This window comes from Pelophylax lessonae, assembly GCF_965119305.1.
Source record: "Pelophylax lessonae genome assembly, chromosome: 10".
Lineage (NCBI taxonomy): Eukaryota > Metazoa > Chordata > Amphibia > Anura > Ranidae > Pelophylax > Pelophylax lessonae.
Window position 1 is genome coordinate 90777891 of NC_138777.1, and position 14815 is coordinate 90792705.

The 14815-nt window shown below is 41.0% G+C and overlaps 1 protein-coding gene across 1 annotated transcript in view; it reads left to right on the top strand.

Annotated features, from left to right (window-relative positions):
• LOC309565388 (inositol-trisphosphate 3-kinase B-like) overlaps positions 1 to 14815 on the top strand; it is a 125743-nt gene that overhangs the window by 72302 nt on the left and 38626 nt on the right. Inside the window, exon 2 of the mRNA XM_082270318.1 lies at positions 13883 to 13967. Within this exon, the coding sequence (XP_082126444.1) occupies positions 13883 to 13967 (85 nt within the window). The remainder of the gene's footprint in view (positions 1 to 13882; positions 13968 to 14815) is intronic.

Below are 14815 nucleotides of genomic sequence, written 5' to 3' on the forward strand. Positions count from 1 at the left end.
GCCGCGATCGCCAGAGCGTGAGCAATAATTTAAAAAAAAGAGCTACATTCTAACTCTAAACTGGTAACCGTTAAAGTGTCGCCTATTGAGATTTCTATTGACCGTAGTTTGTCGCCATTCCACGGGTGTGCGCAATTTTAAACCGTAACATGTTGGGTATCTATTTACTTGGCGTGACATAATCTTTTACAATATACAAAAAAATGGGCTAACTTTTTACTGTTTATTTTTAATGCAGTGAAATGTGATGTTTCAAAATTTTTCCAAAAAAATGGCTTTTTAAGGCCGCTGCGCAAATACCGCGTAAAAAAAAATTTGCAATGACCGCCATTTTATTCTCCAGAGTCTTTGCTAAGAAAATATATATAATGTTTGGGGGTTCTAAGTAGTTTTCTAGGAAAAAATACTGATTTTAACTTGTAAACAAAAAGTGTCAGAAATAAGTGGTTAAAGAGAATCTGTCCATTTGGCAATTCAGGACAAGATAATTAGAAAGCAGGGGAACACAGATAAGGTATTGGTGGGTGGGTGGCCTTTTAGGAGAATTGAAACTGTAAATCGGGTGCTATGACTACACACCAGGTACTACTGCCTGCACTGCTTTCTCTTTTTGCCTGTCAGTGCATTGGTGGGAATCCAAAGCCAGTTCAGAAAACTCAAGATAAAGCTAAATTGTGTGAGCTCTCTACTACCCCTCTCATTGACCATATGTGATATGGGGGTTGATTATTTAACAACTGGTAGATGCATTTAATTGAAGACCATGCCAGTCCAAACTGTGTTTTTAAAGGCTTGTCAACACACTTTTATTAGGCCAAATGTAAAGAATTGTTCACATAATGATTTCCACGCAGGGGTTAAATCTTCACAAAGCAAAACAGCAAATGAAAAAAATAAGCCATCTGGCTATACTTGAGCAACATCGCTGCTCTTGCCCGGGTACTTCAGACCGGGCTCTCTGGTCCTCTTGGCTCACTCAGTGTTTTACTACAGCACCTCGCTGCACGGGATAACTCCTGGCCTCCAAATAGAGTTCTCTACGCACCCTGGGGTCCCTCACTCTTCCTCCAGCCCCATGGACTCGCTAGTCACCTCAGCTTTCTCAGTCTCCATAGACTTTTCATATGTTCCGACTCTCCCGGGCCAGTGGCAAGGATGGGGTGCAGTCTCATGGCAGGAGCACACAGCACTCTTTTGATAGGACTCTGTCTCCAAAATGGCAACCCTGAGCTATGCTCAGGCCTTGCTTATAATGAGCATGTACAACTGTGTACTCACTTACACCACCTGCAGGCCCCCAATATGACCTGGACACAGAAATAAAGACTTCTTCCCACCCAAATCTCTTTGAAGTCTCCAGCTCCAGACCTGATCTAGGATTACAAAACCCAGAGAAAGCTGTAGAAACAGTTTTCTACACTAATAACAAATACTCCAGCGCACTCTGCCTCTGTGCAAATCCTGTGTACCTTTTTCCTAACCTACCACTTTGGCAGGGCCTTTCACTGTTACACATGGTGCAAGCATCACCTTATAGAATTGATTCCACAGCTTGAGATCCTTCTAGATTTACCAACCTAGACACTCTGTTGTGGTCTGTCTATATCTTTGTACCTGGGCCCTGATAAAAGATTTAACATATTCTACTTTCTTCCTTCTTTGCTTCTGTCCTTCACTAGCAGCCTTGTGTAGAAGGGTCTGTTGCAGCCTAGAGATTGGTGATCTCATTAGAACTACAATCTGTTCTCTGCTTCTGAAGCCAAAGCAGAATGGAGAGGAGCCATTCCTGGGCACATACCTTTCTTCAGTATTCAGTACTGCAGAAAAAGCAATTGGTTGAGATAAACATGTACTTGGAGATTAGATGAATGAATCGGTATTTTGACTGTGCTGACAGAACTTTTTCTTGTCATATCTCTGTTATTTTTCCATTTCTCAGACTTGTTAATTTATTTCTGTTTCTTAGAAGTATATCATACAAGTTTCATGAGTCTTGGAGCCAGAGATGAAAGATTTGTGAAACTGGTTAGTCTGGGAGACATATGCTGTGTTCACTGAGGCGTGTTTGATATGTTTAATGTCTTTGGTGACATAGTATTTTAAACTCTTTGTATGCTCTAATATGAAACACCCAAGACATAATTTGCAGGGAATTTTAAGATATAATCCAGAGGCTGATCAGGGATTTTTACAGTGGCATTGTCTAACCCTTTCACTGCCGGAGCCGTTTTATTTGCATTTTCTGCACACATGCTTAAAAATAATAATTTTAGCCCTTGAGATTACAGAAGACCCCCAAAACATTATATATTTTCTGAAAGAAGATACCCCAGAGACTAAAACAGTGGTAGTTCCATTTTTTTGTCACACAAGATTACCGCAAAGGTCTAGAAAACGCCAAATTTTAGTAACAAAATGCACTGGAGATAACGTTAGGGTACACAAACGCAATAAAGGACTCAATTGTTTAATCAAAAATTATGAGGTTGCACCCAGTAAATAAGATACCCAATATGTCAAACCATAAATTTGAGTGCGCCTGTGAAATGGCGACAAAATCCAGTACCCTATGTTTTCCATAGACGACACTTTCATGGTTAGGTTCCCCCAAACCGGTGCATTTACGTTTGTAGGTGTGTGTATAAGTGAGGGTGGGGGGGCCTCAAAAAAAATGGTGGGTGAGGAATTTTATGTGCTTGGGTGTAATTTTTTATTTTTTTACTATTTATATTTATTTAGTCTTTCCTTTTTTTTTTTTTCATTACAGAGGGGACAGAAAGTGATGTGATGTGGTGATTTTTTTTTTTTTTTGGTGACAGGTTCTCTTTAATGAGACATCCAGGGTTTAAAAAACCCTGGATGTCTCCTCTGTGGTCCACTGAATGTAATGCAATGCAGATTGCATTGAATTACATTCTTTCCTGAAAATTCTGGCCACGGACACTGGGAGGCGGACCAAGAAGTGACATCAAATATGTCATAACAAGGAGGGGAGGAGAGCGTGTCCGCTCTGCTCCCTCCCCTCTACCTGGCGGAACCTGCTATGTTGGTCCTTTGCCTGCAGATGGGAAAGCAGAGCCCAGGATACATGGTGAGGGCGTCAGTTACCAGGGGTGTGTGGAAGCAATCGAGCTGCAGCGCAGCCACACAAATACTTCCACAGGCAGGAGTCTACTTGTCAGATTTACACACAATCCCGGTGGTTGTAGCAGAACAATTCAAGAGATATCTACAGTGACATTTTATACGTTGTCTATTTAGCTTCTTGGAGTTACCCTTTTGGTCCTGGTGATAGTCAAATTCTAGTCTGATGTCAAATAATTATACAGGACACTATGAAGTTTGTTATTTTCAGTGTGCCAAGGCACACACTCTACTCTTTCCTGTAGAAACCAGCTTTACTACTTTACTATTTACTATTATATTCCTAAAGAATTCTTCAGTCAACCCTCACGGCCTATAGAAGCAGTGTATCTAGTTTGGTGCAACCTTGGTAAAACCTAGGAAGCCATGCCCAAAGCCCATGCTGTGGGAACAGCCTGTAATGTTGCTTTAGGTACTGGATCCTAACCTTATAATTTAAAGAGAGCAGAATAATCAGCACTGGCTCTGCTCACACCTATGCACGCTTTTGTGAGTCACATTTAGCACAGCCCATTCAATACAAGGGGCTGTTCTTCATGTAGAAATCAAACAATTGATGCGCATGACCTTCTTCTTTTTTTTTTTTTTTTTTGCACCAAAAACACATGGTACTTTGTTACAATACTTTTTTTTTTTCTCATGCACGTTAGCAATGTGTGTCAGAGTGCTATTACCCCCTTCCCACTGCCATCTCCCGGACCTTAAGAGGTTCTAAATGCATTTTGATCACGTGAGGACTGTGATTGGCAGTCACATGATCGGAAAGCTCCCAGTCACAAGTATGCATCAGGAGCTTTCCGGTACCCACTGGTTATTGTGCCGGGTGTTTGCAAGGAGCGCGCACTCAGCACAGTTATGTGTTTACATGGGGCTGCATATATGTGGCCTCTTGGTATTAAATCTGGGTTTAGGGAATCAATGGGATCACTGCGTGCCTAAAAAAAGGAATGCATTTTTTGTGTGTGTTGCTGGATAATTTACAATATTGCTCATGAGCCCCCATTGCACAAATATATGTACCTTGCCCAAAGAGGACTTTCACCATTGTCATAAACGTTACACATTGCTTACAAATATTTAGCAATGACAGTCTAGAAACAGATACTTATACGTCATTGCGGGCTTTTTATTCTTTGCATACCTTCTTTTTCTTTTCATTCTTCTCACGTTGGCTATTTTCACTGAGGATGGATAAACCCACCTCCTTTTAGTTCCTAGAAATCTGCTTAGAAGTCTGGGTCTAGCTCCTGGAACATGTGACTGGAACTTCCCAGGGTGCATCTGTGAGGTCCTGGTTACATCACCAGTGCCTCATTCAGCCAGGAAGTGGAAAAACAGTAGTTGTAAGTAGAAGCAGAAAATGTTTTGTGTAGCTAATGGATGTAAGATGATTTTATATCCACATGCAGAGATGTATGCTGATGTGAATTTTAGTGAAAAGAGGTGATTCTTTATTGTCTAATCAACAGGCTGGTAAGGAGTTCAGTACCAGGCTGTATTGCTTAAATGCAAATGAGAAAAGTTAGGCCACAAACCTGACTATGCCAGTTGGCAAAGGTGTCTTAATCATGATTGGATGAACAGTATTAGAGATTTTGGCAGGTGAGATAGTTTACATATAGATATTTCAATTGTGTGTTTAGCTGTTTGCCTGAAGTTCAGCTTTAGGCCTAGATTTCAACCTTGTTTCAATATAAAGTTCAGGTTCCTACCAGAATGTTTGTATTTTTTTTTGTATCTCCGATGTACATGGTTTAATATGGGGTTAGTTGCTGTGGTTTGTTAATTTGCAAAATGAACCAGTCTTTAAATAATTCTTGTTTCAGACAAGTATTTACTTAGTAGTTGCACTTTCCAGAACCACAAAAAAAGGATGAAAAACGAATGCTGGCCAAACACATGGCAAATTTCAGGCAACTGTAACTTGAACTTCTCACTTTCTCTTGCAAGATTGCATGTTGTGGTCCTTTATGGTACCTACACTGACACAGTTACTTATCAGAAAAATTATAAACATGTCATCACCTGTAAAATGCTAAACAAAAGTCCCTGCAGAAAGAGAAAGACAATATTTACTGCTCAATCCTCAACTGTTTGCCCCCAATGTGGGCTGTTCTTCCACTGACCTCCTATCCTCTGCTTAGCCCTGTAATAAAGTAGGGACTGAAAGATGGAACCACAATGCGCGACTGGGGAAACGAGCATTTGACACTCCTTGAAGTGGTAAATGCTGAAGATTCTGATGGAGGACGTAGTGCTTAAAGAGTCAAAATTGGCACCACGGGCTGCCAGGAAGGTAAGCATATTACTTTTTCTGGAAAAAGCAGCACCTATGTTTTAAGATATTTTTGGGTGATGACAGTATTGCTTCAACATAACCTTGTACTTTCCAATTCAGGGCAAAGTAAGGCCTGTTGCACACGGGAGTAAAAAATGCTGAGTTTTTTACTGATCTTAAATGAGATGCATTGTTGTCTATGGGACACTGCACACAGCTGAGTAAAGATCAGTAATACAGCGTTGAATACAAGGCAGTAAAACAAAAATAGAAAAAGTTACATTTGAGTGGAGTAATTTACTTGCATGTTTACTTGTTTAATGTTTATGCGATTATAAGTGAATACCGTATTTTTCACTCTATAAGATGCACTCCCCCCCCCAAAAAAAAAGAAATGTCTTGGCGTCTTATGAAGCGAATACTGACTAAATCTCTACATGTTGGGTACTGGGCGGTCCGCGCACACTGATCTCAGGTCTCCCCGCGGTGTCCCGACTCAGCTGTCAGTTTCTAGAACGGAGCCGCTACTTCCGGTATAGGCCCCGCTCACAGGCAGAGTGATATCAGATGCACTCCGCCTATGACAGGAGGAGCCATACACAAGAAGCAGCGGCTTTGCTCTATATTGCAGCCGCCCGGGCTCAGTGTGTAAAGAAGTATTTCGGAAACTGATTTCATGATTTAGGAGCCCAATGAAGTTAATCGTGAAGAACCAATATAATATATACGGTATGTAACCGGCATGAGCTTTACCTATAGAAGGTTAATAATTATGGGGTTCCTCATTAGACTATTATACTGAGCTCCTTGTATAATCTATAAAACACATAGTAAGGCTGAATGATTAGTCCCAAAACAAAAAGTGGCATGGTGTGTATCATCATGTTCACATATCCGGACAGTCAGTAGACACCACTGCTATATTAATTATTATATAATATAATAATATAATATATAATAATTATATAATAATATATAATAATATAATATAATAATATATAATATTAATAAATATTTTAGTACACCATTTGGTTCAGAATATTTTTTTCTTGTTTTCCTCCTCTAAATCCTAGGTGCATCTTATGGTCAGGTGCGTCTTTTATGGAGCGAAAAATATGGTATATTACAATACTAGCAGTGAAGAAGAATTTTACTCATCTATACGATTGCACACCTTTACTCGCCTATACTCTCCTATACTCCTCATTACTGGGGTCTTTACACACAGTTTTTTAGCCCCTTGCACATGGGAGTCACAAGTTCCCGAGTAAATATCATTAAATTAAGACGCCTGTGTACAAGGGGCCTAACAGGATTTCTGCAGGGGGGGCTGAGGGGGCCAAAGACTAAAACCTTATTGTGGGTATGGAGGACTACAGGACCTTTACCCTTTCCACAATGGAGGGCTCTATACCTAAGCAGCCAATCGACAGCCCTGAGCACTGCGACATAGAAGCAGAGAAGGATCCTTCGCCCTGTTTAGGCTGTGTTGAGGTGGAACTTACATTTTTGGGGGACTCCAATGGGTAAACAAAAGGCTGGGAAGCATGTAACAAGTAGGCACTCCATACTTTGCTATCGCTAAAGCAAATGTAAATGCCAGGTTAATTTAATGTTTATCCAGCCGCTGGCTGAGTGCTATGCCTGAGGTTGATTGGATCGAGCCTGCACATCCAACTGGTGTACATAAATATCTCTATAATGGTAACAAATGTGGCTCCTGGTTTCCAGCATCCCTGGTATAAGCAGTAGTAATAGGAAATCTTTTATCAACAAAGTTTACTTTATGTGATATTCTGTTCTCTGAGCTGTGGTGAACCATTCAGGCAGAAACAAAACTGTTATAATGCAAATGAGATTTTCTTAGTTTCAGCCAGTACAAAGTCTTCTGCTTCATAGAATATACCTTCTATTTCTTTTATCTTTATAGCAGATTTATATTGGCAGTTGGGAATGTATACATTTTATAATTCACAGCCCACTGCCAATAAAATGACAGGCATATCATTTGGTATTTTATGTTGGGACAATTATTCACGAAATATGATGGGTTAGAAAACACTAGTGGAAGAGTTATCTCCACTCCATTTTCTTTTCTTTTGATAGATAAGGCTAGGCTTGAGGTCTGCCATACTCTGTGAGAAAGATTTCCTTTGCCTTCCTCTCTTGGTGGCACCCTCTGATACACAGTATAACAGTCTATCACCAAGATAACAAGAGAAGGCTCTAACCCTTATCTACTCACACTACTAACATTTTATACTGCAGTTAGTATCTCAGTTTGAAAATACAGACAACAGTTACAACATGACAGAGGTTTGGCTTCCTATAGGAACAAAAAAAAAAATTGGCTGTAATTAAAGCCCATTCACACCACAGCACACACTTTACAGCGTGCACAACGTGCGTGCTTGTTGCATTCCAGTGGTTTATTTTTTTCCAAACATTCGTGATAATATGTGCCACAGTGCATTGAAATGTGTTACAGAATATAGGAATGTGCTAGGCAGAATTTCAACATTTTTGGCGCAGTCCAGCAAAGCATGTTGCTGTGAACTGAAGCTATAGGGTGTAAGACAAATTGACTTGTTCTTGCATTGATACTGTGTTTAGGCAACGCTGCTGGTTTAAAGAGCCCTTAGGCTTTACCCTCTTTACAATATTACAATTCATTATGGCCACTACACTTTTTTTTTTGTTTTATTTGGTAATGTAATGTTCAGTTGCTATAGCAACCAATCGTAATTAATCTTTCTGCAATCCCATTAAAGTAAACTAACGTCTCATTGGACATTACACTTTCCCGTCCAGCTTTGCTCTCTCTAATAACTGACTAAATAAACCCAGCTGTTCACTGTAGATTCAATAAGGCTGAGAATCTTCACTCATCAAATTCACTTCAATCATCCAATCACGTAAAAGAAAATTCCTGTTTATTTCTTTCATCTGCACATTGAGTGAACACAACTACAATTTATTGATTGAAGATTTCCAGCTCCTCCTCCATTTATCAGCTCTCGTGAATAACTTGTTTTACTGTATTTTGCCGGTAAGTTTGATGCTTCTGTAGTCCTAATATTCTCAAAGGTGTTAGGATGACCAGAAGACAGTGGCTCAGTGATTAGCACCCACACCTGCAAAGTATGAGAGGATTGACCGCACTCTGGTAAAAATATTTCTTGAAATCAAAGATGTTTCCTTTATTGTTCCAATAAAATCAAGTGACAGACAGTGTACAAGCAGACAAAGGTTGACGCGTTTCACGACATTACCAGTCGCTTACTCATAACCACACTGTCCATAGCACCCACACCTAGCAGCACTAGGGTCGCCGGCTCGGATCCCAACCATGACACTACCTGCCTAGAGTTTGCATGTTCTCCCTGTGCCTGCGTAGATTTCCTCTGGGTACTCCGGATTCCTCCCACACTCCAAAGACATGCTGATGGGTTAACTGTATCCTGTCAAAATTGCCCCTAAAACCAAAAATTGTAGTTGTCAACAGATCAAGAGGTTAGGCAAATCCTTCAGCGGGGACACCGGTTTCTTTTGCTCTTAGGAGGGGCATTCCATCACTTTTGAGAGATTTCCTCTTGTTTCCTGTGGCATTGTGAAGGGGGATCACCTCAACAATGCACAGGCAGAACAAAAAAAACCTTCCCTACTCTAAAACTAAAAACTTTGTGTCTGTGCATGCACTTTAAAAGTTAAGTTCATCTTTATGGAAAAAATAAATAAATGCACAAATTTTTGCAAAAAAGTGCATTTGTTATTTTTTTCCTATAGAAAAAAGCATGGCACCTGCTATCAATGGATCATAGGTTCAATGCCCTGCACACCCTCCCTCCCAGCTTTCTGCATGGATTTCTGTATTGTCTTCCAGTTAGAAAGCTGGAGGAAGAGTGAATGGAGTACCAGCACACTTGCCCATAGAGAACCACACTACGTTTGCCACGGTGGAAGACTGGACTTGTGGTTTATTCAGTCATAGATCCCTGCACAGCAATGCTTATTTTAGATGTGACCAGCTGGGGGGGGGGGGGTGGGGGGAGGAGAGAACCTCCGCCTGCTGTCACAGGGAAGGAGAGGGGGGCTCGGGGTGAGAGAGGTGCTGGAACATGTTACATTGTACACCCCAAATACTATATGGTATAGGTGAGTTTAGCCTTTAAATAACACTTGTATGGGAAGACTTGTTAAAAGATCAAATCTAAGCTGTTATTTTAAAAAATGGCCAAGTTCCTGGTTTGTGAGGTGCAGTAAATAAAGCTGTTTGGTTAAGGCAGAGCCATGTTAAGCCTGTGGATCCTCTTGTCAGGTATCAGTGATCCTGTACAAATTCTGCTTCAGGATACATTTGTTTGCAATGAATAGATGGTGTACAGTATTAACTGTTTTGTATATCTCAATTTCTATCTTAAATTTATACAGCAAGTTTTTTCTTAATGCCTGTCAGACTTTAACAATCCTTTAAACACCCACCTACTTCCTTTCACTTTTGTGGTCTCATTGACCAAACATTCTGTGTATTTTTAGTTAGCCGGAAGGTTGCACAGGCTAGACAAATGGGGGGTTTAAAGGGGGGTGATCACAAAACTGAAAACAATTATTTTCTTGTAGTAGAATACATGACAAAGTTTTTTTGACACAAACCCTATGAAAATGTGTTGTTACTGGTGTAGATAATTAACATGAAGGCCCCTTGAACCTCCTTTAGGGAAAGGGAGCCTTGACTGCTGTAAGCATGGCATCACTGTGGGTGTGATCCTAAAAGAGAAGTTTAAGCGGAGTTCCGCCTCCCCCCCTCCAAAAATTAAAAGTCAGCAGCTACAAAAAACTGTAGCTTTTGACTTTTAATATTAAGACATTTACCTGTTCTGGAGTCCAGCAATGTTGGCACCGCAGCCGATGTTTCCATCAGCTGTTGGGTGCTGCCATCTGTCATTGCCGGTAAGGGAACCCGGCAGTGAAGCCTTGCGGCTTCACGGGTGGGTCCCTACTGCACATGTGCATTCCTACTGGCTCGGCGGTGGAGGAGGAAGGAGGGGACCGAGCTTCCGAGGGACGGTGCCATATCCCGGAAGTGGGGAAGGGTACCTGTCAAAAACAGGTACCCGTTCCCCCCTGAAAGGTGCCAAATGTGGCACCGGAGGGGGGGGGACAAAAGAGCTTCCTTAGGATTAGCTACAAAGACCCGAGGTGTCTGGGTGGAGCCTGAATTCTAGGAAAAGGCTACGCTGAGGCACATCCAACTGCTCTGAGGAGATTCAGCTGTCACAAGAGTTGACATCCCCAAAATGTGATGTTTTGTCACAGCTTTATTGGCGGTTTTCACCTTGCCAGCAATTGATGTTGCTTTATGGGCTATGCCCTCAAGGTAAATTCTGGAGTCAGTCTAATGTCTGTCTGTCACTGATGGTAAAGACAGCCCTCTTACACTATGTGAGTTTATGTTTCATGGGTGCTCACAGTATAACCGTGACTGTCATTGTTGTTTGGTACATATGGAAAGTTGTTACTTTAGCAAAGTTCAATCAACCACTTAACGTCTGCACACGTTGCTGCTACTGCAGCAATGTGGCTCGTTATCATCTAGCGACGTAGTACTATGTCGCTAGACTCCTCCCCCTGTAGGCGCGCTCCCGCTGTTTTCAGTCACAGCGGGAGTCGGGCCAGGGGAGGAGCGGCGGCGATCGCCGCTGCTCTTCCCCGATCGTCTGGGAATCTAGTTTGGAGATCCGCCCGCTCGCCGCCCGCCTGTGTAAACAGAGCGGGCGGATCTCCTAAGTGACAGGGAGTGACAGATCGCAGTGTTCAGCATAGCTGAACATCCGATCTGTCCCTGACTCACTCATTCATCTCCCCCCCACACGTTAGTAAGCACCAGGCATACATTAACCCCTCCCTCTCCAATAAATTCCCTGCCAGTGTAATTTTCACAGTAACAGTGCATATTTATAGCACTGATTACTGCAGTAATGTCACTGGTACCCCCAAAAGTGTCAAAAATGTCAGTCAAGGGTCCGATCTGTCAGCCGCAATGTCGCAGTCCTGCGAAAAAATCGCTGATCGTCGCCATTACTCGTTAAAAAAAACCCACCAAAAATGACAGAAATCTTTCCCTTAGTTAGTAAACGCAATAACTTTTGCGCAAACCAATCAAAATACACTTATTGTGATTTTTTTTACCAAACATAGGTAGCAGAAAACAAATTGGCAAAAAATTTAAAAAAATTTAGATTTTTACATTTTTTTGGGGGGGAATTTCATATAAAAAAATGTTAAAAATATTGTTATTTTTTCAAAATAAACGCTCTTTTTTTGTTTATAGCGCAAAAAGTAAAAATCGCACAGGTGATCAAATACCACCAAAAGAAAGCTTTGTTTGTGGGAAAAAAAGGACGTAAATTTTGTTTGGGTACAGCGTCGCGCAATTGTCCGTTAAAGTCGCACAGCGCCGAATCGCAAAAAGTGGCCCAGACGTAAGACAGCAAAATCCTCTAGTGGTAAAGTGGTTAAGCTGTGGCCTTGCCCTATTTCCAACTTATTCAGCTTCCGTGTCTTTTTGGGGGGCAAGGTATTGGCTTATCCCAGACACGATTAATTGTTACATGAATCGTAACAATGCCAGATTGTGATTTGTTAACAGTGCAGAGCAGTTCCCTGCTCACAGCTGTCCAAAAAAAAACAGCGGAAAGAAAGAGTGGTGGAGTAGATTAGATACTGGGCAGGGCTGACACCACATAGTTCTCAGTGCATTTCTGGCAGAGCAAAAGGTTTTTGCTTTCAAGGGCAAATCTCAGGTTTGCTTTAACCACTTTGTATCCGTGCTAATTCTAAAACTTTGCGCCTACATGTAAAAATATACTTTTTTTTTTGCTAGAAAGTTACATAGAATCCCCAAACATTTTATTTATATATATATATATATATATATATATATATATATATATATATATATACATACACTGTGTGTGTGTGGTGTGTGTGTGTGTATACACAGTATGTCACAACAATGAGTACACCCCTTGTATTTATTTGTAAATATTTTATTAACCCTTTTCATGTGACAACACTGAAGAAATTACACTTTGCTACAATGTAAAGTAATGAGTGTGCAACTTGTATAACAGTGTAAATTTGCTGTCCCCTCAAAATAACTCAGCACACAGCCATTAATGTCAAAATCGCTGGCAATAAAAGTGAGTACACCCCGAAGTGAAAACTGCCTTAACCCTCTTGGACATGGAGTTCACCAGAGTGTCACAGGTTGCCACTGGAGTCCTCTTCCACTCCTCCATAATGACATCACGGAGCTGGTGGATTCGAGAGACCTTCCATTTGAGGATGCCCCACCTCAATAGGGTTTAGGTATGGAGACATGCTGGGCCAGTCCATCACCTTTACCATCAGCTTCTTTAGCAAGGCAGTGGTCATCTTGGAGGTGTGTTATCATGTTGGAATACTGCCCTGCAGCCCAGTCTCCGAAGGGATGGGATCATGCTCTGCTAAAATATGTCACAGTACATGTTGGCATTCATGGTTTCCTCAACAAATTGTAGCTCCGCAGTGCCGGCAGCACTCATGCAGCCCCAGACCATGACACTCCCACCACCATGCTTGACTGTAGGCAAGACTCACTTGTCTTTGTACTCCTCGCCTGGTTGCCGCCACTCATGCTTAACACCATCTGAACCAAATAAGTTTATCTTGGTCTCATCAGACCACAGGACATGGTTCCAGTGATCCATGTCTTTAGCAAACTGTTTGCAAGCTTTCTTGTGCATCATCTTTAGAAGAGGCTTCCTTCTGGGACCCCAACCATGCAGACCAATTTGATGTAGTGTGTGGCCTATGGTCTAAGCACTGACAGGCTGACCCCCCACCCCTTCAACCTCTGCAGCAATGCTGGCAGCACTGATATGTTTATTTCCCAAATACAACCTCTAGATATGATGCTGAGCACATACACTCAACTTCTTTGGTCGACCTTGGCAAGGCCTGTACACAGTATCTCACTTTTGTGAGATACTGTATGTGTATGTGTGTAAAATATATATATATATATATATATATAGTGTGTGTACAATGGACATTAGGTTTGGTAGCCTTGATAAAGATAAGAAACCTTATTTTATCTATCTTCACTTATACATTTGGTGTATTTACTTTTGGTAATTTAGTATGGGGGTGTAGACTGACTTATCGGAAAACTCAGGTAATGCAGAATGTTCGTTTTACGTAGGTCTGGTAAAGAAATGCTTGGGCCGTGCAGTTTTTCATTAAAAAGTTATTGGAATTAATTAGAACGCATCACTTCATATTTATTTTATACTGTTAATAGTCAAATCTTTTTTTGCTGTAATGTCTCTTTTAAGATCCTGTTTGTTGCCCTTTTGTTTGATATCTAAGGCAATTTATTTTAAACTTAACTTTTGTTTCGTATAACTTTATTTCTAGACAAAATCATGGAAGACATTCTTCACAATGGTGCATTGGTCACTCAGACGGCAGAATTCCTGGGTTCAACTGGCTGGCCATGAAGGTAAAATAAACAAGATGGAGCCCCAGTGCATGTGGCAGTGGTAAAATGTATCCAAATAGTGTGTGGAAGGATTACAAGATAATTCTGTCAGCTTTTTATTTCTGTCTGATTCTCTGCTATTTATCCTGGTGACCATTGTCACTGGGGCAGAAAGTGATGGGAAACAGTTGTCAACAGAACAGGTCATTTTTCAATAGGGCATCTGTTTTGATGACCCTATCTGTAGTGAGCCTTCCTCTCTAGGATAGAAAGTGAAAGAAAATCTCCCCAATAGGACACAGACAGCCGAAAAAAATCATGCTTTATTCAGAATTAAAAAAAAAAAGGATTGGCTTTAGATATACTTTAAAAACCACAGAATAAGGTGGCAAACATAATTAGAAATAGACTATACCGTTGGCCATCGTAAGGTGCCACTTTCCCAGTTCCTCACTAACTATAAGCAGATTCATCAGGGAATAACACCCCCAAATACAAGGGAATCCTACATACATCTTTCCATTCTGAGAACAATCAGTTGATCCAGAGATAAAGATAGTTAAACATATAAACACGTCTGGACATTTCCTGCAGAAATTGGGCTTGATACAACCCTTTTGCACTTTGATAGTCCTCTTTAGTCAGTGAGGCTGCCTGTACCTTTAAAGAACCAAAAGGGAGGATCGGGAGGCAGAAGGAAGTGGAACTAAACTTTTTTTATTAAGCTTTTTATTTTGATACACATTTAGCTGCATACAGCTGTGGATCTACTGATAACTGTAAAATGATACAGGTTTACTTTAAAAAAGAAGGAAAGTCTATCTACTAACCAAGCTTTAAATGTTACTTGCCCACTACCTTTAGTAATG